The sequence below is a fragment of the Bos indicus genome, chromosome X, assembly GCF_029378745.1.
Source record: "Bos indicus isolate NIAB-ARS_2022 breed Sahiwal x Tharparkar chromosome X, NIAB-ARS_B.indTharparkar_mat_pri_1.0, whole genome shotgun sequence".
In the NCBI taxonomy this organism is placed as follows: domain Eukaryota; kingdom Metazoa; phylum Chordata; class Mammalia; order Artiodactyla; family Bovidae; genus Bos; species Bos indicus.
Window position 1 is genome coordinate 81494966 of NC_091789.1, and position 27059 is coordinate 81522024.

General features: G+C 39.3%; 1 protein-coding gene across 3 annotated transcripts in view; it reads left to right on the plus strand.

Moving 5' to 3' along the window:
- The first annotated feature begins 10511 nt into the window (after positions 1-10511).
- Positions 10512-27059, plus strand: part of ZDHHC15 (zinc finger DHHC-type palmitoyltransferase 15) — a 99285-nt gene continuing 82737 nt past the window's right edge. Inside the window, exon 1 of one of the 3 annotated variants that reach the window (XM_070784971.1) lies at positions 10512-11044. In XM_070784971.1, coding sequence (XP_070641072.1) covers positions 10909-11044 — 136 coding nt within the window. In that variant the 5' untranslated portion in view covers positions 10512-10908. The remainder of the gene's footprint in view (positions 11045-27059) is intronic. The other 2 variants (XR_011565409.1, XM_070784973.1) reach the window with 2 other exon arrangements.

Consider the following 27059-nt stretch of genomic DNA (forward strand, 5'->3'; position numbering starts at 1 on the left):
ATTGTATATATGTACCACAGCTTTCTTATCCATTCATCTGCTGATGGACATCTAGGTTGCTTCCATGTCCTGGCTATTATAAACAGTGCTGCGATGAACATTGGGGTACATGTGTCTCTTTCAATTCTGGTTTCCTCAGTGTGTATGCCCAGCAGTGGGATTGACAAATGGGACCTAATTAAACTTAAAAGCTCTGCACAACAAAGGAAACTATAAGCAAGGTGAAAAGACAGCTTTCAGAATGGGAGAAAATAATAGCAAATGAAGCAACTGACAAACAGCTAATCTCAAAAATATACAAGCAACTCCTGCAGCTCAATTCCAGAAAAATAAATGACCCAATCAAAAAATGGGCCAAAGAACTAAATAGACATTTCTCCAAAGAAGACATACAGATGGCTAACAAACACATGAAAAGATGCTCAACATCACTCATTATCAGAGAAATGCACATCAAAACCACTATGAGGTACCATTTCACGCCAGTCAGAATGGCTGCAATCCAAAAGTCTACAAGCAATAAATGCTGGAGAGGGTGTAGAGAAAAGGGAACCCTCTTACACTGTTGGCGGGAATGCAAACTAGTACAGCCACTATGGATAACAGTGTGGAGATTCCTTAAAAAACTGGGAATAGAACTGCCTTATGATCCAGTAATCATTTTTTATATCCAGATGCATATCAGAATTACCATTGAATATTTTGAAAAATATAAACACCTACGTATTGCTTTTTTTCCTCCAAAGCTCCAGATGTATTTATAATGAACAGTGATGTATAAAAACAACTGGACTATATGATGATCATTTATTTATATCTAGTTTATCTCACATTTACTGTTTCATATTCAGTTCTCCCATTTCATTTAATGTTTTCCAAGTTCTCTCTTTTTCTTCTGATATTCTTTCTCAAACTTTGATCAAGTGTCAGTCAGTTCAGTTCAGTCTCTCAGTTGTGTCCGACTCTTTGTGACGCCACAGACTGCAGCAGGTCAGGCCTCCCTGTCCATCACCAACTCCTGGAGTCCACCCAAACTCATGTCCATTGAGTCGGTGATGCCATCCAACCATCTCACCCTCTGTCGTCCCCTTCTCCTCCTGCCCTCAATCTTTCCCAGCATCAGGGTCTTTTCAAATGAGTGAGCTCTTTGCATCAGGTGGCCAAAGTATTAGAATTTCAGCTTCAACATCAGTCCTTCCAATGAACACCCAGGACTGATCTCCTTTAGGATGGACTGGTTGAATCTCCTTGCAGTCCAAGGGACTCTCAAGAGTCTTCTCCAACACCACAGTTCAAAAGCATCAATTCTTCGGTGCTCAGCTTTCTTTATAGTCCAACTCTCACATCCATACATGACTACTGGAAAAACTATAGCCTTGACTAGACGGACCTCTGCTGGCAAAGTAATGTCTCTGTTTTTTAATGTGCTGTCTAGGTTGGTCATAACTTTCCTTCCAAAGTGTAAGCATCTTTTAATTTCATGGCTGCAATCACCATCCACAGTGATTTTGGAGCCCAGAAAAATAAAGTCTGACACTGTTTCCACTGTTTCCCCATCTATTTGCCATGAAGTGATGGGACTGGAGGCCATGATCTTTGTTTTCTGAATGTTGAGCTTTAAGCCAACTTTTTCACTCTCCTCTTTCATCAAGAGGCTCTTTAGTTCGTCTTCACTTTCTGCCATAAGGGTGGTGTCATCTGCATATCTGAGGTTATTGATATTTCTCCCGGCAATCTTGATTCCAGTTTGTGCTTCCTCCAGCCCAGCATTTCTCATGATGTACTCTGCATATAAGTTAAATAAGCAGGGTGACAATATACAGTCTTGACTTACTCCTTTTCCTATTTGGAACCAGTCTGTTGTTCCATGTCCAGTTCTAACTGTTGCTTCCTGATCTGCATATAGGTTTCTCAAGAGGCAGGTCAGGTGGTCTGGTATTCCCATCTCTTTCAGAAGTTTCCACAGTGAAAACTTTTGTATATGTATATACAGTATGTATAAAATAATATACATTTTAGAAAACTTATGACTTCTTGCCCAGCTAAAAAGTATGACATTTTGAATCCATTTGTTTGACTTAGTATGAATAGAATGCTAGATTTCTAATTTATATTCACTCAAAATTTTGATACAGTTCCATGTATTTTGGCATCTAGTATTACTGTTGAGAGTCTAGAAAGTTTATTAAATTAGTGCTTTAAAAATTTTTGAATGAGACTTAAAAACTTCTAATCCAATTCTGAGACTTAAAAACCTCTAATCCAATTCTAATCCTATAAATACTATGCTTTAAAAAAAAAACAGGAAATTAACATGTGATACAATATTATTAAAAATGACAGAATGATTTCAGTTGGTTTCCAAGGCAAGCCACACAACATCACAGTAATCCAAGTCTATGCCGCAACCAATGATGCCAAAGAAGCTAAAAATGACTGCTTCTTTGAAGACCTATAAGACGTTCTAGAACTAACACCAAAAATGTGTTTTTTATCAAAGAGGATTGGGATGCAAAAGTAGGAAGTCAAGAGATATTTGAAGTAACAAGTTTGGCCTTGGAGAAAAAAATGAAGCAGAGTAAAAGCTAACAGTTTTGTCAAGAGAACACACTGGTCATAGCAAACACCCTCTTCCAACAACCCAAGAGACAACTCTACATATGGATATCACCAGATTGTCAATACCAAAATCAGATTGATTATATTCTTTGCAGCCGCATATGGAGAAGCTCTACACAGTCAGCAAAAACAAGATATGGAGCTGACTGTGGCTCACATCATGAGCTCCTTATTTCAAAATTCTGACTTAAATGGAAGAAAGAAGGGAAAACAACTAAGTATGACCTAAATCAAATCCCTTATGATTATACAGTGGAGGTGATGAATGTTAAAAAATTCAAGGGATAGATCTGGTAGACAGAGAGCATGGAGAACTATGGGCGAAAGTTCATAACATTGTATAGGAGGCAGTGAACAAAATCATCCCAAAGAAAAAGAAATGCAAGAAGGCAATGTAGTTTTCTGAGGAGATTTTACAAACAGCTGAGGAAAGAAGAGAAGTGAAAAGCAAGGGAGAAAGGGAAAGATATATCCAACTGAATGCAGAGTTCCAGAGAATAGCAAGGAGAGATAAGAAGGCCTTGTTAAATGAACAATGCAAATAAACAGAGGAAAATAAAAAATGGGAAAGACAAGAGATCTCTTCAAGAAAACTGGAGATATCAAGGGAACATGTCATGCAAAGATGGGCATGATAAAGTACAAAAATAGTAAGGACCTAACAAAAGCAGAAAAGGTTAAGAAGAGGTGGCAAGAATACACAGAAGAACTACACAAAAAGGTCTTAATGACCTGAACAACCATGATGGTGTGATCACTCACCTAGAGCCAGACATCCTGGAGTGTGAAGTCAAGTGGGCCTTAGGAAGCATTACTATGAACAAAGCTAGTGAAAGTGATAGAATGCCAGCTGAGCTATTTCAAATCCTAAAAGATGCTGCTGCTAAAGTGCTGCACTCAGTATGTCAGAAAATTTGGAAAACTCAGCACTGGTCACAGGACTGGAAAAGGTCAGTTTTCATTCCAATCTCAAAGAAGGGCAATGCCAAAGAATGTTCAAACTACTATTAAATTGCACTCATTTCACATGCTATTTATAGTAAGGTTATGCTCTAAATTCTTCAAGCTAGGCTTCAGACAGTATATGAGGCTGTATACTGTCACCCTGTTTATTTAACTTATATGCAGAGTATATCATGTAAAATGCCAGACTGGATGAAGCACAAGCAGAATCAAAATTTCTAGAAGAAAAATCAACAACCTCAGATATGCAGATGATACCACTCTAATGGCACAAAGTGAAGAGGAATGAAAGAGCCTCTTGACGAAGGCAAAGAGGAAAGTGAAAAGGCTGATTTGAAACTCAACCTTCAAAAAACTAAGATCATGGCATCTGGTCCCATCAATTCATGGCAAACAGAATGAGAGAAAAGTAGAAGTGACAGATTTTATTTTCTTAGGCTCCAAAATCACTGCAGATGGTGACTGCAGTCCTGAAATTAAATGACACTTGCTCCTTGGAAGGAAAGCAATGACAAACCTAGACAGCATACTAAAAACCAGAGATATCACTTTACTGACAAAAGTCCGTATAGTCAAATCTATGGTTTTTCCAGTAGTCGTGTTCAGATGTGACAGTTGAACTATAAGGAAAGTTGAGCATTGAAGAATTGATGCTTTCAAATTGTGGTGCTGGAGAAGACTCTTGAGAGTCCCTTGGACTGCAAGGAGATCATACCAGTCATTCCTAAAGAAAATCAACCCCAAGTATTCATTGGAAGGACTGATGCTGAAGCTGAAGCTCCAATACTTTGGCCACATGATGGGAAGAACCAACTCATTGGAAAAGACCCTGATGCTGGGGAAGATTGAAGGCAGGAGGAGAAGGGGATGACAGAGAATGAGATGGTTGGATGGCATCACCGACTCAATGGACATGAATTTGAAAACTCTGGGGGATGGTGAAGGACAGAGAAGCCTAGCATGCTGCAGTCCATGGGGTTGCAAAGAATTGGACATGACTTAGCAGCTGAACAACAACAGTATTATTAACTAAAATAGAGGTTTCATTCAAATTTCACAACATTTTATGATAGTGTCCACTATTTGTTTTCATACCTTATTCAAGACTCCACATTGTATTTAATTTAATTGCACTGAGCAGCTTTGGCTACATGCAAGAAATTCTGGTAAATTCTCTTTTCATTTTTCTTCTGTTACAAATATCTTCTAATGTTCCTTGTTGTGGCTTCTTTGATAAACCCATCATTTAAAAGTGGACATTTAATTTCCACATACATAGGATTTTTAAAGTAAAAAGAAAAGTCACAGCCCAAACCAGTGTTTTAAAGAAAAGAAATAGAGACTGGAAAGACAATAGAAAAGATCAAGGAAACTAAGTGTTGTGTTTTTGAAATGACAAAGAAAATTGAAAACTTTTGCTATGCTGACTATGAAAGAAAGACAAATAAAATTTTAAATAGAAGACATTTCAACTGATTTGTTGTTGTTCAGTCACTAAGTTGTGTCTGACTCTTTGCAATACCAAGAAATAAAAAGTTCATAAAAGACTTTAATAAACAATGAAATGCCAACAAATTGAATTATCTAGAAAAATAGATAAATTCCTAGAAATATATAACCTACTCAGACTAAACCATGAAGAAATAGACAATCTGACCTGACCAATAATGAGTTAGAATTTTGATTCAGTAATCAAAAATCTCCCAAAAATAAAAGTCCAGGGCCAGGTGGTTTCACTGGTGAATTCCAACAGACATTTTAAAAAGAATTATTTCTACTCCTTCTCAAACTCTTTCAAAAAATTGAACAGAAGGAAACACCTCCAAACCATTTTACAAAACCAACATTACCCTGAAACCATAGCCAAACAAGGATACTTAAATAAGGAAAACAATAGGACTACATCCCTGATGAACAAAAGTCCTTAACAGATTACTAGCAAACCAAATTCAATAGCACATGAAAAGGATCTTATACCATGATCAAATGAAATTTATCCCTGGGATGCAAGAATGGTTCAACATATGCAATTAATAAATGTGACACATCATATTAACAGAATGAAGAATAAAAATCATATGGCCATCTCAATAGAAACAGAAAAAGTATTTGACAAAATTCACCATACTTTCATTATTAAAAACTCAACAAATTAGGTATAGAAAAATGTCCCTCAACTTAATAAAGGTCATTATATATGACAAGCCCACACCTAACATCATACTCAATGGTGAAAATCTGAAAGCATTTTCTTTAAGATAAGAAACAAGACAATCATGCCCACTCTCACCACTTCTACTCAACATAGACTGAAGTCCTATCTATAGAGAGTAAAATAAATAAAGAATAAATGAATAAATAAAAGCATCCAAGCCAGAAAGTAAGAAGTAAAATTGTCTGTTGGCAGATGACGAGTTGATCTTATATTTAGAAAACCCTAAAGACTCCACCAAAAACCTGCAAGATCTAATAAATGATTTTGGTGAAACTTCAGGATGCAAACTTATAAAAAATCAGTTCTATCTTTATATTCTTACAGCAAACTACCTGAAAGAGAAACTAAGAAAACAATTCCTTTCACAGCAGCCTGAAAAAAAAAACCTAGGAATTAATTTAACTGAAGAGATGAAAAAAAGTTTGCATACAAAACTTTAGGACATTGGTGAAAGAAACTAAAGAAGATACAATTAAATAGAAAGATATCCTATGGTCATGGATTAGAAAAATTAATATTGTTAAAATGTGCATACTACCCAATGTGATCGGCAGAGTCAATGCAATCTCTGTCAAAATGAGTGATATTTTTCATAAAAATAGAAAAAACTATTGCAACATATATGCTGGTGGTGGTGGTTTAGTCACATCCAACTCTTAGCAACCCCATGGGCTGTAGTTGCCAGGCTCCTCTGTTCATGCGATTTCCCAGGCAAGAATACTGGAGGGGATTGCCATTTCCTTCTCCAGGGGATCTTGCTGGCCCAGGGATTGAACCTGAGTCTCCTGATTGGTAGGCAGATTTTTAACCACTGAGTCACCTGGGAATCCCTGCAAAATGTATATGGAACCACAAAGGATTGAATAGCCAAAGCAATCCTGAGCAAGAAGAACAAAGCTGGAGGCATCATGTTTCTTGATTTTAAACTCTATTAAAAACTATTGCAGTCAAAACAGTGTGGTACTGGCATAAGAGGAGATATATAGTCCAATGGAACTGATGAGAGTCTAGAAATAAAGCCACATATAAGCCGTCTATTAATTTTTAACAAGAGTGAATATACAATGGGGAAATGATAGTCTCTTTAATCAATAGTTCTGGAAAATTTGGACATCTACATGCAAAAGAAACTGAACAATTATCTTACATCATACACAAAAATCAATTCAAAATGCATTGAAGACTTAAACCCAAAACTGTAAAACTCCTAGAAGAAAACAGAGGGAAAACACTCCTTGACATTAGTCTTTGCAATTATCTTCTGGATATGACACCAAAAGCAAATACAACAAAAGCAAAAACAAATGTGTGGAATTATATCAGACTAAAAAGCTTTTGCACAGCACACAATCCACAAAATTAAACAGCAACCCACAGAATGGGGAAAATATTTGCAAATCAAATTTCTGATAAGAAGTTCTCCATAATATATAAGGAACTTATACAGTTAAATAGCATAAAATAAACAATTTGATTTGAAAATGGACAAAGTACTACCTAAATAGTCATTTTTCTGAGGATGACATACAGATGCCAAAAGGTATGTGAAAGGTGCTCAATATAACTAATTATTGGGGAAATGCAAGTCCAAACCACAACGACATATCACCTGTTAAATGATTATCATCAAAGAGACAAGAGGTAACCACTGTTTGTGCACTGTTGGTGGAACTGTAAACTGGCTCAGCCACTATGGAGAACCCTATGGAGGTTACTCAAAAAATTAAACATAGAACAACCACATGTTCCAGCAATCCCACTTCTGGGTATATATCCACAGGAAGTGAAAAAGGTTACTGAGAAAACATATATTTTCCCATGTTTATTTCAGCATTATTCACAATTGCTGCTGCTAAGTCACTTCAGTTGTGTCCGACTCTGTGCGACCCCATAGATGGCAGCCCACCAGGCTCCCCCGTCCCTGAGATTCTCCAGGCAAGAACACTGGAGTGGGTTGCCATTTCCTACTCCAATACATGAAAGTGAAAAAATAAAGTGAAGTCGCTCAGTCATGTCCGACTCCTAGCGACCCCATGGACTGCAGCCCACCTGGCCGCTCCGTCCATGGGATTTTCCAGGCAAGAGTACTGGAGTGGGTTGCCATTGCCTTCTCCATCAAAATTGCTAGTATACATATAAAATACTATTGAGTCATGAGAAAAAAGAAAATTCTGCCATTTTCAAAAATATGGATGCACTTTGAGGACATTATGCTAAATGAGATGTCATAAAGAGAAAGACATATACTGTATATTTCTTACATGTGAAATTTAAAAAAACATACTGTTACCAGGAGCTGTGGGGATTGGGGTGGGAAAATGAGGCAGAAGTTGTTTAAATGTACATATTTGCATTATGTGGTGTGGTACAGATGTTAGCTAAGGGTACAATAGCAATAGTACTGCCAATCAACATGATGTACACCTTAAATTACACAATGTTTATTGTATGTCAAATATACTCAATAAAAAATAATTGTCAAAAATGGTAACTGTGTGAGGTGATGGATGTGTTAATTAGCTTGATTATGGCAATCATTTCACAATGTATATGTATATCAAATCATCATATATATATGTGTGTGTGTGTGTGTATGTGTGTGTGTGTGCAGTCAACATATGTGATCTTAGCTCCCCAACCAGGATCAAACCTGTAGTGGAAGCAGCATGTCTTAACCACTGGACCACCAGGGAAGTTCCTATACTTTTATCTGTCAGTTTTATCTCAAAAAGATGGAAAAATATTTGAAAATCTACGTCAGAACCTTAGGGCACAAGTCTTATCAGGCTATTAAAAAATAAATATTTTAATTGAAATGAGCTGCATTTCATTACATCATTTATTTAGTAGTATTAACTATGAATGTAACAATCTGAAAAGAAACAACAAAGTTCTTATCAGTTCAGGAAATTTGCTGCACATGTAACTATGAATAAGAACAGAGAGCAACATGAGTCTTAGCAAAATTATTAATTTCTTCATGTCACAGATCTTCATAAATCTTTGAACCTGCCTGGGTGCTCAGTTGTGTCTAACTCTTTGCGAGCTCATGGACTGCAGTCCACCAGGTTCCTCTGTTCATGGGATTTTTCAGGCAAGAAAACTGGATTGGGTTGCCATTTCTTCCTCTAGGGGATCTTCCCAACCCAGGGATGGAACCCGGGTCTCCTACGTCTCCTGCATTGGCAGGTGGGTTCTATACCATTGAATTACTTGGGAATCTTTGAACAGCAGGTATTTATCAAATTTATCATATCTATAAATGTACAAAAGCTTGCTATACTTCTTATTGTACTTATGTCATTGAACACCTATTGCTGTGATGAGAACATGAGCTTCTTGGAGACAGGCCCCCTTTTGTCATTCTTTTTATCACCCCACTCCAGTACTCTTGCCTGGAAAATCCCATGGATGGAGGAGCCTGGTGGGCTGCAGTCCATGGGGTCGTGAAGAGTCGGACATGACTGAGCGACTTGACTTTCACTTTTCACTTTCATGCATTGGAGAAGGAAATGGCAACCCACTCCAGTGCTCTTGCCTGGAGAATCCAAGGGATGGGGGGAGCCTGGTGGGCTGCCATCTATGGGGTCGCACAGAGTCGGACAGGACTGAAGTGACTTAGCAGTAGCAGCAACCTAACACAAAGCAACCACTCTGCAAACACTTGTTGAAATAATTGATGTGTATTTCCAGGCTGTTCCCCTCTACAAAATTCTGCCGGTTGTTTTACAAAAATACACTTTTGATAATGTCATTTTCATTGTCCCAAAACTTTTAATGATTATTCAATTCATTGTCCCCAAACCTTTAATGGTTGTTCATAACCTGCTTTACAGGATTATGTCCACATACCCTGGCAGGGTGTACTCTACTCACGACTTGTATTCCCAGTCTCATTCCTGACCTCTCCTCTTCACATACTCTCTCCTCAAGCTGTGCTGACTGTTTCTTGAACACGTTTGTATTTTCATTACTCTCCAGTGTCCAGTGTCTAGTGTTAATCGCTCAGTCCTGTTCAACTCTTTGTGACCCCATGGACTGTGGCCTCCCAGGCTCCTCTGTCCATGGAATTCTCCAGGCAAGAATACTTGATTAGGTTTCCATTTTCTTCTCCAGGTGATCTTCCTGACCCAGGGATCGAACACGTGTCTCCCCCACTGCAGGCAGAGGCTTTAAGATCTGAGCTACCAGGGAAGCCCGGGACTCTCTGCCTTTACAAATGCTGTTTCCTCTGTCTGAAAAGTCCTTCCCCTCCCTTTTGTTAGGCAAACTCTTATTTATTACTGAAGCCCAGCTTAAATATCACTACCTTGTAGTTTTCTCTCACCTCTCACAGAATTGACATCTCTCCCATTTTTTTTCTGTACCAATATGTTTATTTATTCTTAAAATAAATGGACTAAGTTGACTCGGGGGGGAGGGAACTAGAGAAAGAAGGAGGGAGCTTCCTGTTAATGGACTTACCCAAGCAGCAACTGCGGCGCTACGTGTTAAGCATATTGTTCAAGCAGCAGTGGGAGTATGGGGCTGGATGATCTTTAAGTCATTAGATGCTACCGTTCGTATATTTCACACTGCGTGTCTTTGTGCTCGAGTGTGTCAGACAATAGTGTGTGTGTGTGTGTGTGTGTGTGTGTGTGCGTGTGCGTGTGTGTGGCGTTGGGAGGGAGGGGACAAAGAAACAGAAAAAGATCAGAGCGGAGATGAGATGAGGGGAACGCAGTGCAGTAAGAGCAGATGGGCGGACCTAAATTTCTTCTGCTTAAGAGTTTTGCAGAGGTCTAGCCCTGCATCAAGTGCTGTGGCAAGGGGTGGGAGAGGGGGAAAGAGGAGGGACTGCACTCTCCACTCCCTCTGAGCGTGCCCAGCCTCGCCAGCCTGACGGATCATCTTCCGCTCCAACACCGCCTGTTCCTCCTCGCCGTGACTCATGCCTATTGTGTGTGGTGCACTCTGGCCTGCAGCCCCACAGGTGGTATCGACTAGGGGAGATTGTTCCCGCCAGGCTAGGCAGTGGAGCGCCGCACAGCGCGTCTTCCCGCCTCTCAGCCGCTGCCCAGCAATTCCGACCCAGCGCCAGCAGGCCTGCTCGGTCGATCTTCGAGCCTAAGATGCGGCGGGGCTGGAAGATGGCTCTGTCCGGGGGGCTACGGTGCTGCCGCCGTGTACTTTCCTGGGTGCCAGTGCTCGTTATCGTCCTCGTCGTGCTCTGGTCCTACTATGCCTACGTCTTTGAACTCTGCCTGGGTAAGTCGAGCTGGCACCTAAGGTGGGGAAATTATGCTTCAGCATAACCGTCTGCCCTACCCTTCACACTGGTGTCCCCTGTGTTCTTAGCCCTCACACTGCGGTTTTCCTTAAGCTCCCTGGAGATCTCTTGATCTCCAACCTATGGCTTCCCATAGTATTTCTTGCACCCTCCCACGAGTGTCCCACCATGTCGCTATCGTCTCCTAGCCAGGGTTTCTTACATTACTTCCTGGCCATACCCACAAGAATTTCCTCCCCACCCCCCCACTGGGGTCCCCTTTTCTCAAACAGGACAACCACTTGTGCCTTGTGCTCTGGTTCTAGGGGCTGTCATCCTACCGAGTTGAGTAAACAACGTACCCTGTATACTTAAACTGGCCATTTACACTATGAGTCCCTCCAATTCACCCAACTAAGAGCCCCATATTTTCCAATTTCTTCCTATTAGGAACCCCCAAATATTTCCTGTACTCCCTTACTAGCTCTCCCTTATCTAACACTGGGATTCCTCCTTTTCCAGTGATCCTCTCAAGCCAGCTGAAGTGCATTTTCTGCCACTTGGGACCCCACAGTACACCTTGTTCTATCCCACTGTAGTCTCCCCTTTTCACAAAGTAATGTGCCTTCCATTCCTCTTTCCCTGTGGGACTAAACTAAAAGTTCGATTAGTTTCCCTTCCATTCCCCATTTTCTGATCTTCTCTAATGGAATGGGAATCCTACAATACATCCCATCCTTTCTGCTCATACAAGAAGCCCTGATTTTGTCACACTGGAGCTCCCCTTAGTCTCCTGCCTGCCTGCTTTGAGGTACATTCACTCCTTCCCATTCATGGCCCCACATTATTTTCTGACACCTCATACTAGTCACCCTGCTTTTTATCACACTATGGTACTGCTTTGTCCACTCTCTTCTCACACTAGGGTATCCTGTTTACCCTCCTACAAGGGTTTCCCTGGTGGCTCAGACAGTAAAGAATATGCCTGCAATGCAGGAGGGTAGGGTTCGATCCCTGGGTGGGAAAGATCCCCTGGAGAAGGGAATAGCTACCCACTCCAATATATTTGCCTGGAGGATCCCATGTACAGAGAAGCCTGGTGGGCTACAGTCCATGGGGTTGCAAAAAGTCAGACACAACTGAGCGACTAACATTTTCAATTTCAAGGGTTCCCACAATATCCCCTGTACACCTTCCAAAGGCCATTAGTTTTCTATATGATGATCTCCTCTTGCTATCTTTTCTGAAATATACCCCCCACCTCCTGCAGTCTTCTTCCACTGTTAGCCCCACATTTTGCCATCCTCTTCCTCTGGGGTTTCTTATTATTTTCACTTACTTTCTTCTAGGATTACACTTGTCCCTTGTCTTCTCAAACTAGGGAAACACCATACTTTCCTTCAGGGGTTTCTAATATTTCCTCTCCTAACAATGGGGGGCTCATTTCTTGTCCCCTCTCATTAGACCATACTTTTATAAATCTAGGGTCTCCTGTTACACCCAGTCCTATAACACCAGGGAACATTTCATCCCCTCCAGTCTATAAAACAGTTCCCACAGTATATCTCACGCTCTCAAACTCAGAATTCCACAGTATTTACAGATGCAAATCCCAAGACTCTATCCCACTTGGATTAACCTCAGTCCCCTATAGTGTTATCAATTCACAATGGAGTCTTCATAGTATATCCTCGCAAAAGAACCTCTGCTTTTCTCATGGTGAGATTTCTCTTTGCCTCTCACATTGAAGAATCCCCATCTCTTCTCAAAGGAAGTTCCACTAATCTTGTCACTTCAGTATAGAATCCCACTTCTAACATTCTTAAAATTGTGTCCTATAATGTTCCCTATTCATTCAATGTGAGGTCCCAGTATATTTCCGTTCCCTCACATTAGGACTCCTATTTGTCTCTTTGGACATCCCCTCACTTTCAAATCCTTCCAAGACTCCTATATTTCTTTATATCAGATTCTTCTCCTCTTAAAAATTATGGTTGAGGTCCTGCTTTTTCTAACCCTAGGACCTGACTCCACTTATAATTTCTGTTTCTTACATATTTGACAAAGCAATAGTCTACTCCAGGTAGACTGGGATTAACTAGGGAGACAGAAGATAGCTATATTTTCTAATATAGAAGTTTCTTATAGATTCTGTGCATCAGAGTTTGAATTTTCCTGGTCCATTTCTTAGATTTACTAAGGAAAATACAGAAAGGTTATTACAAATTCAATTAGTTGCCTTCATAAATACAAATTTAGGCTGTATTTCTTTTTTTAATCACATTCTGATATGCAGGTGTATTAAATGGGCTGTACAATGACTGGGAAGTTTTTCTATTCCCAGAGCTCACCACTTTCTTCTTTTGAATGATTGATTGAAGGGTTAAAAGTTCAGCTCTGTTATTGTTGCTCCTAGGATCAATGCCATATTGTAAATATATCAGACATATTTTGGAGTTTTTCAGTACTGACCTACATGAGCTTTGCCAAGCAATTATTTTAAAAATTAATAATGGCTAACACTTACATAGTGCTTGATCTGTGCCAGGCAATGTTCTAAGTACTGTAGATATATGAACATTTTAATATATTAACTTATTTAATACTAACACTAACCATACAAAGCAGATATCATTACTATCCCCATTGTGCAGATGTGCAAAATGATGTAAAGACCAAATTAATAATTAGCTTTCTACAAGTTCTTATTAAGTTATATAATAGTAAAAGCTGAAAAGAAGCTTATTTATTTTGTTTATTTAACATATTTGCAGGGCATTTACTACATTCTAGGCACTGTTTGCAATGGCACTCCACTCCAGTACTCTTGCCTGGAAAATCCCATGGGTGGAGGAGCCTGGTGGGCTGCAGTCCATGGGGTCGCTAAGAGTTGGACACGACTAAGCGACTTCACTTTCACTTTTCACTTTCATGTATTGGAGAAGGAAATGGCAACTCACTCCCGTGTTCTTGCCTGGAGAATCCCAGGGATGGGGGAGCCTGGTGGGCTGCTGTCTATGGGGTCACACAGAGTCGGACACGACTGAAGTGACTTAGCAGCAGCAGCAGGCACTGTTTTAAGTGACTACACACACACAAACATACACAGACACACAAACTTAATCCTTATAACAACCTTATGAGGCAAGCATTATCATTATATCCGTTTTGAAGATAAGAAAACTGAGGCACAGACACATTGTGAAACTTGTCTAAAGTCATGGACCTAGTAAATGTCCAAGCTTGGATGGCAACCCAGGCAGTATAGCTCCTCAGTCCATGCTTTAACCTCCACAGTATCTTATTTAACTCCATCTACTTTCAACCAATACAGAGGTCTAAACTTGTGACTCACAGGCCATATGTAGCCTACAGATGTGTTTCATTTGGCCTGCACAGTATTTTCCTAACATTTTGCGTCAGATACCATTATTTAAAAACTAGAAAGGTAAGATAGCTTTTATTTCCAATTCTGGCTCCACCAATCCATCCTGTCATTCCCCCCTCCCTTTAATAAGTCTTTTATTTTTTAATTTAATTTTTAATTGGAGGAAAATTGCTTTACAATGTTGTGATGGTTTCTGCTGTACAAAAATGCAAATCAGCCATAATTATACATATATCATCTCCCTCTTGAGTCTCCCTTCCTTACCCCATCCTACCCCTCTAGATCACTACAGAGCACCAGGCTGGGCTCCCTGTGTTATGTAGAAACTTCCCACTAGCTATCTGTTTTACACATTATAGTGTATGTATACCAGTGCTACTTTCTCCGTTCTTCCCACTTTCCTTCCCCCACTGTGTTCACAAGTTCTTTCTCTATGTCTGCGTCTCCATTCCTTCCCTGCAAGTAGGTTCATCAATACCATTTTTCTAGGTTCCATATATATGCTTGAATATATGATACTTATTTTTCTGTTTCAGACTTACACTCTGTATAACAGGCTCTAGATTCATCCACCTTACTAGGACTGACTCAAATTCATTCTTATTTATGGCTGAGTAATATTCCACATCCTCACCAAAACTTATTTTCCTTTTTAAATTATAGCCATCAGAGTGGCTATGAAGTAGTATCTTATGTGATTTTGGTTTGCATATCCCTGATGACTAATGAAATAGATTATCTTTTCATGTATTTGTTGGCCATCTGTACATCTTCTTTAAAGAAATATCTATTTAAGTCCTTTGCACATTTTTAACTGGGTTATTTATCTTTTTGTTTTTGAATTATAAGATTTCCTTATGTATTTTGAATATTCAACCCTTATCAGAAAATGATTTGCAGATACTTTCTCCCATTCAGTGTGTTATCTTTTCACTTTCTTGATAGTATAATTTGATATCTGCTCAGTTGCTCAGTCGTATCTGACTCTGCGACCTCATGGACTGTAGCCCACCAGGTTCCTCTGTCCATGGCATTGTCCCAGCAAGAAACCTGGAGTGGGTTGCCATTTCCTCCTCCAGGGGATCTTCCTGACCCAGGGATCAAACCCACGTCTCCAGCGTCTCCTACATTGGCAGGTGGATTCTTTACCACTGAGCTACCTGGGAAGCCTGTCATTTGATACATAAAATCTTTAATTTTGATAAAGTTCAACTTACCTATATTTTTACTTGTTGCCTGCTTTTTGGTATCATATCTAAGCACCCATTGATAAATGCAAGGCCATAAAGATTTACCAATGTATTTTCTTCTAAAAGATTTTTATAGTTTTTACTTTTTATTAAATATGATTAGATCTTTGGCCAATTTTGAGTTAATTTTTGTACATGGAGTGAGGGAGGAATCCAGATTCATTCTTTTTCATGTGGCTATGAAGATGTCCCAGCATCATTTATAGAAGAGACTATTCTTATGCCATTGAATAGCCTTGACATGATTGTCAAAAACCAATTGATCATAGAGGTATGGATTTATTTCTGTACTCTTAATTCTGTCCCACTGATTTGTTTGTCGATTCCTCTGTCAGTACCACATTTGCTTTGATGACTGCATCTTTGTTTTAAATTTTGATGTCAAGAGTGTGAGTCCTCCAAATTTCTTTTTTTGGGCATTTTATTTTTTTTTAATTTATTTATTTTAATTGGAGGCTAATTACTTTACAGTATTGTGGTGGTTTTGTCATACAATGACATGAATCAGCCATGAGTGTACATGTGTTCCCCATCCTGAACCCTCCTCCTACCTTCATCCCCATCACATCCCTCTGGGTCATCCCAGTGCACCAGCCCTGAGCACCCTGTCTCATGCATCAAACCTGGACTGTTTCATGATATGATATGTTTCACATATGATAATATACATGTTTCAGTGCTATTTTCTCAAATCATCCCACCCTCACCTTCTCTCACAGAGTCCAAAAGACTGTTCTATATACCTGTGTCCCTTTTGCTGGGTCGCATATAGGGTTATCATTACCATCTTTCTAAATTCCATGTATCAGTTCAGTTCAGTCACTCAGTCGTGCCTGACTCTTTGCGACCCCATGAATCACAGCATGCCAGGCCTCCCTGTCCATTACCAACTCCCGGAGTTCACTCAAATTCATGTCCATCGAGTCGGTGATGCCATCCAGCCATCTCATCCTCTGTCGTCTCCTTCTCCTCTGGCCCCCAGTCCTTCCCAGCATCAGGGTCTTTTCCAATGAGTCAATTCTTCCAATGAGGTGGCCAAAGTATTGGAGTTTCAGAATCAGCATCAGTCCTTCCAATGAACACCTGGGACTGATCTCCTTTAGGATGGACTGGTTGGATCTCCTTGCAGTCCTAGGGACTCTCAAGAGTCTTCTCCAACACCACAATTCAAAAGCATCAATTCTTTGGCACTCAGCTTTCTTCACAGTCCAACTCTCATATCCATACATGACCACTGGAAAAATCATAGCCTTGACTAGATGGACCTTTGTTGGCAAAGTAATATCTCTGCTTTTCAATATGCTATCTAGGTTGGTCATAACTTTCCTTCCAAGGAGTAAGCATCTTTTGATTTCATGGCTGCAATCACCATCTGCAGTGATTTTGGAGCCCCCCAAAATAAAGTCTGACACTATTTCCACTGTTTCCCCATCTATTTCCCATGAAGTGATGGGACCGGAGGCCATGATCTTAGTTTTCTGAATGTTGAGCTGTAAGCCAACTTTTTTACTCTCCTCTTTCACTTTCATCGAGAGGCTTTTTAGTTCCTCTTCACTTTCTGCCATAAGGGTGGTGTCATCTGCATATCTGAGGTTATTGATGTTTCTCCCGGCAATCTTGATTCTAGCTGGTGCTTCTTCCAGCCCAGTGTTTCTTATGATGTACTCCACATAGAAGTTAAAGAAGCAGGGTGACAATATACAGCCTTGATGTACTCCTTTTCCTATTTTGAACCAGTCTGTTGTTCCATGTCCAGTTCTAACTGTTGCTTCCTGACCTGCATATAGGTTTCTCAAGAGGCAGGTCAGGTGGTCTGGTATTCCCATCTCTTTCAGAAATTTCCACAGGTTCTTGTGATCCACACAGTCAAAGGCTTTGGCATAGTCAATAAAACAGAAATAGATGTTTTTCTGGAACTCTCTTGCTTTTTCCATGATCCAGCAGATATTGGCAATTTGATCTCTGGTTCCTTTGCTGTTTTTCTTTCTGGCTTACTTCACTCTGTATAGTAGGCTCCAGTTTCATCCACCTCATTAGAACTGATTCAAATGTATTCTTTTTAATGGCTGAGTAATATTTCACTGTGTATATGTACCACAGCTTTCTTATCCATTCATCTGCTGATAGACATCTAGGTTGCTTCCATGTCCTGGATATTATAAACAGTGCTGCGATGAACATTGGGGTACATGTGTCTCTTTCAATTCTGGTTTCCTCAGTGTGTATGCCCAGCAGTGGGATTGCTGGGTCATATGGCAGTTCTATTTTAATTCTTTTACACATAGGTGACTGATTTTCCCAAAACCACTAATTGAAGAGACTGTTCTCCATTGTATATTTTTGCCTCCTTTGTCAAAGATAAGGTGCCCATAGGTGTGTGAATTTATTTTCAGGCTTTCTATCTTATTCCATTGGTCTATATTTCTTTTTTCTGCCAGTATCATACTGTCTTTTTTTATTTTAAATTTATTTTTTTAATTGAAGGATAATTGTTGTACAGAATTGTGTTGGTTTTTGCCAAACATCAACATGAATCAGCCATAGTTCAAGACCCCTCCGTCTTGAACTTGCCTCATATCTCCCTCCCCATCCCACCCCTAGGCTGTTGCAGAGCCCTGGTTTGAGTTTCCTGAGTCATACAGCAAATTCCCATTTGCTATCTATTTTACATATGTTAATGTAAGTTTCCATGTTACTCTCTCCATACATCCTACCCTCTCCTTCCACCCCCAACTCCCACCATGCCCATAAGTCTGTTGTCTATGTTGGGTTCTCCATTGATGCCCTGCAAATAATTTCATCAGTATTTTCTTTCTAGATTCCGTATATATGCATTACTATATGACATTTGTTTTTCTCTATCTGACATACTTCACTCTGTGTAATAGGCTCTAGGTTCATCCACCTCAAGAACTGACTCAAATACATTCCTTCTTATGGCTGAGTAATATTCCATTGTATATAAGTACCTGAACTTCTTTTCCATTCATCTGTTGATGGACTTCTAGGTTGCTTCCATGTTCCAGCTATTGTAAATAGTGCTGCAAAGGTACATGTGTCTTTTCCCATTTTGATTTCCTCAGGGTATATGCCTAGTAGTGGGACTGCTGGGTCTTATGGTGGTTTTATTCCTAGTTTTTTTTTTAAGGAGTCTCCATACTGTCGTCCATAGTGGCTGTATCAATTTACATTCCCACCAACAGTGCAAGAGGGTTCCCTTTTCTCCACATCCTTTCCAACATTTACTGATTGTAGACTTTTTGATGATGGTCATTCTGAACAATGTGAGGTGATACCTCATTGTATTTTTCATTTGCATTTCTCTAATAATTAACAATGTTGAGTATCTTTTCATGTGTTTGTTAGTCACCTGTACTTCTTCTTTGCAGAAATGTCTATTTAGGTCTTTTCTCCACTTTGATTCGGTGGTTTGTTTTCCTTATATTGACTTGTATAGCTGCTTGTGTATTTTGGAAATTAATGCTTTGTCAGTTGTTTCATTTCCTATTATTTTCTCTGATTGTGAAGGTTGTCTTTTCATGTTTATAGTTTCTTTTCCTGTGCAAAAGCTTTTAAGTTTAATTAGGTCTTACTTGTTTATTTTTATTTTTATTTCTATTACTCTAGGGGGTGAATCATAGAGGATCTTGCTGTGGTTTATGTCTTATTTTGTTCTGTCTATGTTTTCCTCTAGAGTTTTATAGTTTCTGGTCTTACATTTAGGTCTTTAATCCATTTTGAGTTTATCATTGTGTGTGGTGTTAGGAAGTCTTCTAATTTCATTCTTTTACATGTAGCTGTCCAGTTTTGCCAGCACCACTTATTAAAGAGACTCTTTTTGCCCCATTGTATATTCTAACCTCCTTTGACAAAAATAAGGTACCCATAAGTACATGGGTTTATCTCTGGTTTCTCTATCTTGTTCCATTGGTCTATATTTCTGTTTTTTGTATTTGTACCATACTATCTTGATGACTGTAGATTTGTAGTATAGTCTGAAGTCAGGAAGGGTGATTCCTCCATTTCCATTCTTCTTTCTCAAGATTGCTTTCACTATTCAAATTTTTTTGTGTTTCCATGCAAATTTTGAAATTATTTATTTTAGATATGTGAAGAACACCATTGGTAGTTTGATAGGAAATGCATTGAATCTATAGATTGCTTTGAATAGTATAATCATTTTCATAATATTGATTCTTCCAATCAAAGAACATGCTATATCTCTCTATATGTTGGTGTTGTCCTTAATCTCTTTCATCAATATCTTATAGTTTTGTGCATACAGGTCTTTTGTCTATTTCGGTAAAATTATTCCTAAGTATTTTCTTGTTTTTGTTGCAATGGTGAATGGGATTGTTTCTTTAATTTCTCTTTCTGATTTTTCTTTTTTAGTGTATATGAATGCAAAGGATTTCTGTGTATTAATTTTATATCCTGTGACTTTACTATATTCATTGATTAGCACTAGTAATCTTCTGGTGGCATCTTTAGGGGTTTCTATGTAAAGAATCATGTAATCTTCAAATAGAGTTTTATTTCTTCTTTTGCAATATGGATTCCTTTTATTTCCTTTTCTGATTGTTGTGGCTAGGACTTCCAAAACTATGGTCAATAATAGTGGTGAGAGTGGGCTCCCTTATTTTGTTCCTGATTTTTAGAGGAAATGCTTTCTTTTTTTCACCATCGTGAATAATGTTTACTGTGGGTTTATTGTATATGGCCTTTATTATGTTGAGGTATGTTCCTTCTATGCTTACTTTCTGGAGAGTTTTTTTTTTTTTTTATCATAAATGGGTGTTGAATTTTGTCAAAAGCTTCCTCTGCATCTATTGAGTTGATCATATCTTTCAATTTGTTAATATGGTATATCACATTGATTATTTGTGTATAATAAAGAATGTTTGCACCACTGGGATAAAGCCCATTTGATCATGATGTATGATCTTTTTAATGTGTTACTAGATTGTATTTGCTAAGATTTTGTTGAGGATTTTTACGTCTGTATTCATCAGTGATTGTTTTTGCTCAGTCATGTCTGACTCGTTGTGACCCCATGGACTGCAGCATGCCAGGCATCCCTGTCCTTCAGCGTCTCCCAGGGCTTGCTCAAACTCATGTCCATTGAGATGGTGATGCCATCCAACCATCACATCCTCTGTCGTCCCCTTCTCCTCCTGCCTTCAATCTCTCCCAGCATCTGGGTCTTTTCCAAGAGTCAGATCTTTGCATCAGGTGGCCAGGTCCTGGAGCTTCAGCTTCAGCATCAGTCCTTGCAATGAATATTCAGGACTGATTTCCTTTAGGATTGACTGGTTTGATCTTGTAGTCCAAGGGACTCTCAAGAGTCTTCTCTAACACCACAGTTCAAAAGCATCAGTTCTTCAGCACTCAGCCTTCTTTATGGTCCAAATCTCAGATCCATACATGACTAATGAAAAAACCATATCTTTGAATATGTGGACCTTTGTTGACCAAGTAATGTCTCTTTTTATATATGCTATCTATGTTTGTCATAGCTTTTCCATGGAGCAAGCGTCTTTTAATTTCATGGCTGCTGTCAACATATGCACTGATTTTGGAACCCAAGAAAACAAAGTCTATAACTGTTTCCATTGTTTCCCCTCTATTTTCCATGAAGTAATGGGATCGGATGCCATGATCTTCATTTTTTGCATGTTGAGTTTTAAGCAAGCTTTTTTACTCTCCTCTTTCACTTTCATCAAGAGGCTCTTTAGTTCTTCTTCACTTTCTGCCATAAAGGCAGTGTCCTCCTTATATCTGAGGTTATTGATATTTCTCCTAGCAATCTTGATTCCAACTTGTGCTTCATCCAGCCTGGCATTTCACATGATGTATTCTGCATATAAGTTAAATAAGCAGGGTGACAATATACAGCCTTGATGTACTCATTTTCAAATTTGGAACTAATCCTTTGTTCTATGTTCGGTTCTGTTGCTTCTTGACTTGCATACAGGTTTTTCAGGTAGGTAAGATGCTCTGGTATTCCCATCTCTTTAAGAATTTTCCACAGTTTATTTTGATCTGCATGGTCAGAGTCTTTAGCGTTGTCAATGAAGCAGAAGTAGATGTTTTTCTGGAATTCTCTTGCTTTTTCTGTGATCCAACGAATATTGGCAATGTGATCTCTGGTTCCTCTGCCTTTTCTAAATCCAGCTTGAACATCTGGAAGTTCTTGGTTCCCATACTATTGAAGCCTAACTTTGAGAATTTTGAGCATTACTTTGCTAGTGTGTGAAATGAGTGCAACTGTGTGGTAGTTTGAACATTCTTTGGCATTGCTTTTCTTTGAGATTGGAACAAAACTGATCTTTTCCAGTTCTGGCCCACTGCTGAATTTTCCAATTTTGTTAGTATATTGACTGCAGCACTTTAACAGCATCATCTTTTAGAATTTGAAATAGCTCAGCTGGAATTCTGTCACCTCCACTAGCTTTCATCATAGTGATACTTCCTAAAGCCTACTTGACTTCGCACACTAGGATGTCTGGCTGTTGGTAAGTGATCACATCATCATTTTTATATGGGTCATTAACATCTTTTTTGTATGGTTCTTTTTATTCTTTGAGGTTCCCTTGTGGGTCAGCCAGTAAAGAATCTGCCTGCAATGCTGGAGACCTGGGTTCGATCCCTGGGTTGGGAAAATACCCTGGAGAAGGGAAAGGCTACCCACTAGAGTTTCTGGCCTGGAGAATTCCATGGACTGTCTAGTCCATGGGATCGCAAAGAGTTCGACATGACTGAGCAACTTTCACTTTTTTCTTTGTATTCTTGCCACGTCTTCTTAATATCTTCTGCTTCTGTTAGGTCCATACCATTTGTGTCCTTTATTGTGCCCATCTTTGCATGAAATGTTCCCTTGGTATCTCTAATTTTCTTCAAGTGATCTCTAGTCTTTCCCATTCTATTGTTTTCCTCTATTTCTTTGCATTTTTTACTTAGGAAGGCCTTCTCATCTCTCCCTGCTGTTCTTTGGAACTCTCCATTCAGATGGGTATATCTTTCCTTATCTCCTTTGCCTTTCACTTCTTTTCTCAGCTATTTGTAAGGCCTCCTCAGACAACCATTTTGCCTTTTTGCATTTCTTTTTCTTGGAAATGGTTCTGATCACTGTCTCCTGTACAGTGTTTTGAACCTCCATCCATATTTCTTCAGAAACTGTCTATCAGTTCTAGTCCCTTGAATCTAGCTGTCCCTTTATTGTATGTGTGTGTGTGTGTTAGTCACTTATTCGTGTCCTAGTCTTTGCAACGCTATGGACTGTAGCCCTCTAGCCTCCTCTGTCCATGGGATTCTCCAGGCAATAATACTGGAGTGGGTTGCCATTTCCTTCTCCAGGTGATCTTCCTGATCCAGGGATCAAACCTGGATCTCTTGAATTTCAGGCAGATTCTTTACCATCTGAGCTATAGGGAAGTCCCCTTTACTGTATATCATAAGGAATTTGATTTAGGTGATACCTGAATGGCCTAGTGGTTTTCCCTAGTTTTTTCAATTCAAGTCTGAATTTTGCAATAAGAAGTTCATGATCTGAGCCACAGTCAGCTCTCAATCTTGTTTTTGCTGACTGTATCGAACTACTCCATCTCGGGCTGCAAAGAATATAATCAGTCTGATTTTGGTATTGACCATCTGATGATGCCCATGTGTAGAGTCTTCTCTTGTGTTGTTGGAAGAGGGTGTTTGCTATGACCAGTGCATTCTTTTGGCAAAACGCTATTAGCCTTTTCCTTCCTTCATTTTGTACTCAAAGGCCAAAGCTGCCTGTTACTCCAGTTATCTCTTGACTTTGTACTTTTGCATTCCAGTCCCCTATGATGAAAATGACAGTCTTTTTGGGTGTTAATTCTAGAAGGTCTTGTAGGTCTTCATATAACCATTTAACTTCAGCTTCTTTGGCATTAGTGGTTGGGGCATAGACTTGGATTACTGTGATATTGAATGGTTTGCCTTGGAAACTAACTAAGATCATTCTGTTGTTTTTGATATTGCACCCAAGTTATGCATTTTGGACTCCTGTTTACTATGAGAGCTACTCCATTTCTTCTAAAGCATTCTTTCCCCAAAGTAGTAGGTATAATGGTCATGAATTAAATTTGCTCATTCCAGTCCATTTTAGTTCACTGATTCCTAAAATGTCGATGTTCGCTCTTGCCATCTCCTGTTTGACCACTTCCAACTTACTTTGATTCATGGACCTAACATTCCAGATTCCTATGCAGTATTATTCTTACAGCATCAGACGTTACTTTCACCACCAGACACATCCACACCTGGACATTTTTACCACTTTGGCTCAGCCTCTTCATTCCTTCTGAAGCTATTTCTTCACTCTTCTCTAGTAGCATATTGGGTACCTACTGACCTGGGAGTTCATCTTTCAGTGTCATACTTTTTTGCATTTTCATACTGTTCATAGAGTTCTCAAGGGAAAAACACTGAAGTGGTTTGTCATAAAGATGTTAAGATGGTGGAGTAGAAGGACATGTGTTCAGCTTCTCCTGTGAAAACTCCAAAATTGAAACTAGCTGGTGAACAACCATCGATAGAAGAATGTTGGATCCCAGCTAAAAAGGATACCCCGCATCCAAGGGCAAAGGAGAAGCCACATCATCTATGATATTGACATGTAATTTTCTTTTTTGTGGTATCTTTGTCTGGTTTTTGTATCAGGGTAATGGTGGCCTCATATAATGAATTTGGGTGTTTTTCTTCCTCTGTAGTTTGCTGGAAGAATTTGAGTAAAGTAGATGTTAGCTTTCCTATAAGCTTTTGGTAGAATTCACCTGTGAAGCCATTTGGCACTGGGTTTTTATTTGTTCAGAGATGTTTTATTACAGTTTCACTTCTGTGTTTGTGATTGGTCTGGTTATATTTTCTGTTTCTTCCTGGTTCAGGTTTGGAAGGTTATAGTTTTCTAAGAAATTGTCCATTTATTCCAGGTTGTCCATTTTCAGATCAGATCAGATCTGATCAGTCGCTTAGTCGTGTCTGACTCTTTGCAACCCCATGAATCGCAGCACACCAGGCCTCCCTGTCCATCACCAACTCCCGGAGTTCACCGAGACTCACGTCCATCGAGTCAGTGATGCCATCCAGCCATCTCATCCTCTGTCGTCCCCTTCTCCTGCTGCCCCCAGGCCCTCCCAGCATCAGAGTCTTTTCCAACAAGTCAACTCTTCGCATGAGGTGGCCAAAGTACTGGAGTTTCAGCTTTAGCATCATTCCCTCCAAAGAAATCCCAGGGCTAATCTCCTTCAGAATGGACTGGTTGGATCTCCTTGCAGTCCAAGGGACTCTCAAGAGTCTTCTCCAACACCACAGTTCAAAAGCATCAATTCTTTGGTGCTCAGCCTTCTTCACAGTCCAACTCTCACATCCATACATGACCACAGGAAAAACCATAGCCTTGACTAGACGAACCTTTGTTGGCAAAGTAATGTCTCTGCTTTTGAATATGCTATCTAGGTTGGTCATAACTTTCCTTCCAAGGAGTAAGTGGCTTTTAATTTCATGGCTGCAGTCACCATCTGCAGTGATTTTGGAACCCAGAAAAATAAAGTCTGACACTGTTTCCCCATCTATTTCCCATGAAATGGTGGGACCGGATGCCATGATCTTCATTTTCTGAATGTTGAGCTTCAAGCCAACTTTTTCACTCTCCACTTTCACTTTCATCAAGAGGCTTTTGAGTTCCTTTTCACTTTCTGCCATAAGGGTGGTGTCATCTGCATATCTGAGGTTACTGATATTTCTCCTGGCAATCTTGATTCCAGTTTGTGTTTCTTCCAGTCCAGTGTTTCTCATGATGTACTCTGCATATAAGTTAAATAAGCAGGGTGACAATATACAGCCTTGACGAACTCCTTTTCCTATTTGGAACCAGTCTGTTGTTCCATGTCCAGTTCTAACTGTTGCTTCCTGACCTGCATATAGGTTTCTCAAGAGGCAGATCAGGTGGTCTGGTATTCCCATCTCTTTCAGAATTTTCCCCAGTTTCTTGTGATCCACACAGTCAAAGGCTTTGGCATAGTCAAAAAAGCAGAAATAGATGTTTTTCTGGAACTCTCTTGCTTTTTCCATGATCCAGCGGATGTTGGCAGTTTGATCTCTGGTTCCTCTGCCTTTTCTAAAACCAGCTTGAACATCAGGAAGTTCACGGTTCACATATTGCTGAAGCCTGGCTTGGAGAATTTTGAGCATTACTTTACTAGCGTGTGAGATGAGTGCAGTTGTACGGTAGTTTGAGCATTCTTTGGCATTGCCTTTCTTCTGGATTGGAATGAAAACTGACCTTTTCCAGTCCTGTGGCCACTGCTGAGTTTTCCAAATTTGCTGGCATATTGAGTGCAGCACTTTCACAGCATCATCTTTCAGGATTTGCAATAGCTCAACTGGAATTCCATCATTTTATTTACTTATAATTGTTCATAGTGGTGTCTTATAATCCTTTGTGTATCTGTGTTGTCCATTGTAACTTCTCCTTTGGCATTTCTAATTTTATTGGTTTAAGTCTTCTCCCTTTTTTCTTGATAAGTCTTAGCTAATGGTTTGTCAGTTTTGTTTTAGTTTTATTAATCTTTGCTATTATCTCCTTTGATTCTTTTTCATTTATTTTTTTCTAAGATTTTTATAATTTCTTTTCACTTACTAACTTTGGGATGATTTTTTTTTTCTGTTTGTAGTTGCTTTAGGTGTAAAGTTAGGTTGTTTTTTTGGTTTTTTTTTTTGATGCCTCTCTTGTTTCTCGAGGTAGGCTTGCATTGCTATAAGCTTCCAACTTAGCATTGATTTACTACATTCCATTGGTCTTGAGTTGTCATTTGTTTCTAGGGATATTTTTCTTCAGTGATCTGTTGGTTATTCAGAAGCTTGTTGTTTAGCCTCCATGTGTTTGTGTTTCTGTAGTCATTTTCTCAGTAGTTCATATCTAATCTTACAGTGCTGTGGTCAGAGAAGATACTTGAAGTAATTTCAATTTTTAAAAATTTAAAGTTTGGTTTTTGGCCCAAGATATAATCTATCCTGGAGAATATTCCATATGCACTGTTTTCAGATGAAATACCATGTAGGTATCAATTAGGTCCAACTGGTCCAATGTATCATTTAAAGCCTGTGTTTCCTTATTAATTTTTTGCCTGAATGATCTGTCCATTGGTGTGAGTGAGGTATTAAAGTCCTGCAATATTACTGTGTTACTGTCAGCATCCCCTTTAATAGTTATTAGTATTTGCCTTATGTATTGAGGTGCTCCTATTTTGGGTTTTTAATTTGGTCTCTCAGTTGTGTCCAACTCTTTGTGACACCATGGACTACAGCAAATTTGCCATGAAGTGATAGGACTGGATGCCATGATCT